Source organism: Perognathus longimembris, chromosome 3 (assembly GCF_023159225.1).
Source record: "Perognathus longimembris pacificus isolate PPM17 chromosome 3, ASM2315922v1, whole genome shotgun sequence".
NCBI lineage: Eukaryota > Metazoa > Chordata > Mammalia > Rodentia > Heteromyidae > Perognathus > Perognathus longimembris.
Window position 1 is genome coordinate 120,370,294 of NC_063163.1, and position 3,127 is coordinate 120,373,420.

At 42.1% G+C, this 3,127-nt stretch overlaps 1 protein-coding gene across 1 annotated transcript; it reads right to left on the minus strand.

The window, feature by feature from the left end:
* Positions 1 to 1,020: 1,020 nt before the first annotated feature.
* On the minus strand, positions 1,021 to 2,034 carry LOC125347823 (olfactory receptor 147-like). Its single transcript, XM_048340778.1, has one exon. The coding sequence runs from the start codon at positions 2,032 to 2,034 to the stop codon at positions 1,021 to 1,023; it is 1,014 nt and encodes a 337-aa protein (XP_048196735.1).
* Positions 2,035 to 3,127: the final 1,093 nt, after the last annotated feature.

The following is a 3,127-nucleotide window of genomic DNA, read 5'->3' on the forward strand; positions in this document are numbered from 1 at the left end:
TTCTATGCATGTGGTGCTGAAGAATCAAACCCAGGGCTTCACAGAAGCAAGACAAGCATTCTACCACTGGGCCATATTCCCAGCCCAACAATAACATTTTTAAAAAAGAATTTTTGGTCATTTTGTGATAGGTAGGTATGCAATACTTGACTTTTAGTAAGAACATTTTGCTATATCTGTAATAAACATTAAAGAGGAAATAAAACTTTTTTTAAAAAGCAGTCATACAATTCCATGTCTGAGCCCCTCCTCTCCCAATTACATTGTTCCAACAGCCTTCCACTTATTCAACAGGACCATCGATGAATCGCCTGTGTCTTCTAATGACAAAGCACAAACGTCAAAATAGAAAGTTTAACTCATTATTCATGCTCCCGGGAATAAAACTAAGAAAATAAATCAATGGTACCCTAGACAGAGGGGGTGGATTTAGAATGAAGACACCTGACAGCTTTCACACAATCAGTATTACTATCCATGTGGTAGTTTCTGTTTGCAATGTAACTAGAACATGTGTAATAGAAGAATGTTCAGTGTGTAGTTTGCTGTGGCAATGTGGGCTGTAGTTAAGAGTCTGCCTAGGGACACATGTATGTGAAACACTGGCATTAGGAAGTGACAGATTCCTACACAGTGGATATGGGAAGATGAAAGCAGAGGCATGTGATCTAATAGTTCACATTGAAAGTGCCAAATCAAAACTGTCCCACACAATGCCACAGTCAAGCTTATATTACTTTATTCAAGCATCTGTAGAATCATTCATTAATATTTTAGGATTAAGGCCATACTTGAAATAAGAGGAGTAAATAAATTACTTTCTCAATAGTTTTCACATAAAGAGAAATAGCAAAAGAATAAATTGTGCAACTACAACAAAATTGAGAAATTGAAAAAAAACTAAGCCTACCTTGCCCTCCCTTAGTAAGAAAAAATGAGAAAACCAACATTAGAAATGTACTGAAGAACACCGACACTTTCTTTGCACTGTACCGGAAGAACAGACAGATTCAACTTATTTCAAAACTTCCTTCTGCTTATGGTTTTTATCAGAGCCACTTTAACATCTTTGTTTCTCAAGCTATAGATTAAGGGGTTCAGCATGGGTACCACGATGGTATAGATCACAGAAGCGATTTTCCCTTCATCCATAGTCCCCGCTGAGGAGGGCTTAAGATACATAAACGTACATGACCCAAAGAACAGAGACACAGCAACCATGTGGGCGCTGCAGGTGCTGAAGGCTTTGGACCTGCCCTCCGTGGACCTGATTTTGAAGATATTGCAAAGAATAAAACCATAAGAGACAAAGAGGATGAGACTGGGCAAAATGATGTCTTTTCCCCCTACAATGAAAATCTCTACCTCATTGACATGTGTGCTGGTGCACGAGAGCTGCAGCAAAGGAATGACATCACAGAAGAAGTGGTCGATGGCGTTTGCATCGCAGAAGGTCAGTCTCAGCACACACCCAGTGTGGATGGTGGCATCACAAAACGCCATCAGGTAGGAAGCAAGCATAAGGGAGGAGCAGACTTTCGGAGACATGGCGGTGCTGTACCGAAGGGGATTGCAGATGGCCACATAGCGATCATACGCCATGGATGTCAGCACATAACATTCAGAAATGACAAAGAAACAAAAGAGGTACAGCTGCGTCATGCAGCCTTCATAGGAGATGACATTTCTGCTTAGTACAAAGTTCATCAGCATTTTGGGGGTGATCACAGAAGAGTAACAGATGTCTACAAAGGCCAGGTTAAAAAGGAAAAAGTACATGGGTGTGTGGAGGTGTGGATTGAGTGTAACAAGAATGATGAGCCCCAGGTTGCCCAAGGCAGTGACCGTGTACATGCCTAGAAACAGGAAGAAGAGGGGCATCTGGAGGTCAGTCCGGTCTGTCAGGCCCATCAGAATGAATTCAGTCACCAGAGAGCCGTTTGCAGGAAGCACTCCTCCCTCCGCGGATCTGCAGACACCAGAAAGACGGGGCGATAGGGGACAACCTGGGTCTCCTACAATGTAATCATCCATAGAAACACGAATGTCAGAACCTGCGCCCCCCCCCCAATCCAGAGAACCTGTCCTAAGGCCCCCATTATGCAGAGTGGCATCAGTGCTCCTTAACAGTATCCTAAAGTGTCACCGCAAGTCTTCACTGCTTTGCATTAGTGCAATGGGCTGTTGTGTTGGGAACATGGCTTGTAGGAAAACAGAGCAGGGAGAAGAGGTAGAGAAGCACAGGATACGTCTTAAATCCTCCTATAATTTAAGCTTGGCTTCAGCCCTCTGCTAGTCAATTTCAGGGCAGAGCCTTAACAAGCTGGTACTGATGTCCATACAGAATAGAACCTGGAACAGAGAGTCAGACCATGAATATTCTTTTGGATGTAATACAAGAGGCAGTATTGAAAGTGTAGGAATAGGTAAGTTCCTGCCACTGACACAGAAACCAAAGCTATTAGAGTGAGAACTGTCTGCTGAGAGAAAACTTAATGCTTGTAACACCAACCGGACCATTGAGCCCACAGACTCTGCACATTCTCTGCTCGACTTTCAGAGCTTCTCCCACCAAATTCACAGAATCTTTGGACATATTAATGTGTAAGAAAGCAGGTGTGTCCGAAGGTGCTCAGACTGCATTTCAGAATGTCAGGATGTTGTAACCATTATAAGACAATGGAAAAGAAATAGTGCACAGTGTCTCCTCTGTACAATCAACACCAGTAACTTTCACACAAACAATGAGTACGATGTTTGTTGCCATAACCAGTGGAAGTGAAAATCAGGTTTTATTTGCAAAAAGGATACAAAGATTTAATTGTGCAAAATGTATAGGTCTAGTATTTTCTTTCTTTCTTTCTTTTCTTTCTTTCTTTTCTTTCTTTCTTTCTTTCTTTCTTTCTTTCTTTCTTTCTTTCTTTCTTTCTTTCTTTCTTTCTTTCTTTCTTTCTTTCTTTCTTTCTTTCTTTTCTTTTTTTTGCAGTCCTGGGGCTTGGCCCTCAGAGTCTTAACACTGTCCCTGTTTCTTTTTGCTCTGCTTCTTCAGCCACAGGGCCACTTCCGGCTTTCCCTGTTTATGTGGGGCTAAGGAATCGAACCCAGGGCTTTGCGCATGGTAGGCAAT

What these genes read in the sequence shown, in the direction of transcription:
- LOC125347823 (XM_048340778.1), bottom strand. Translation starts at nt 2,034, where the DNA reads ATGGATGATTACATTGTAGGAGACCCAGGTTGTCCCCTATCGCCCCGT.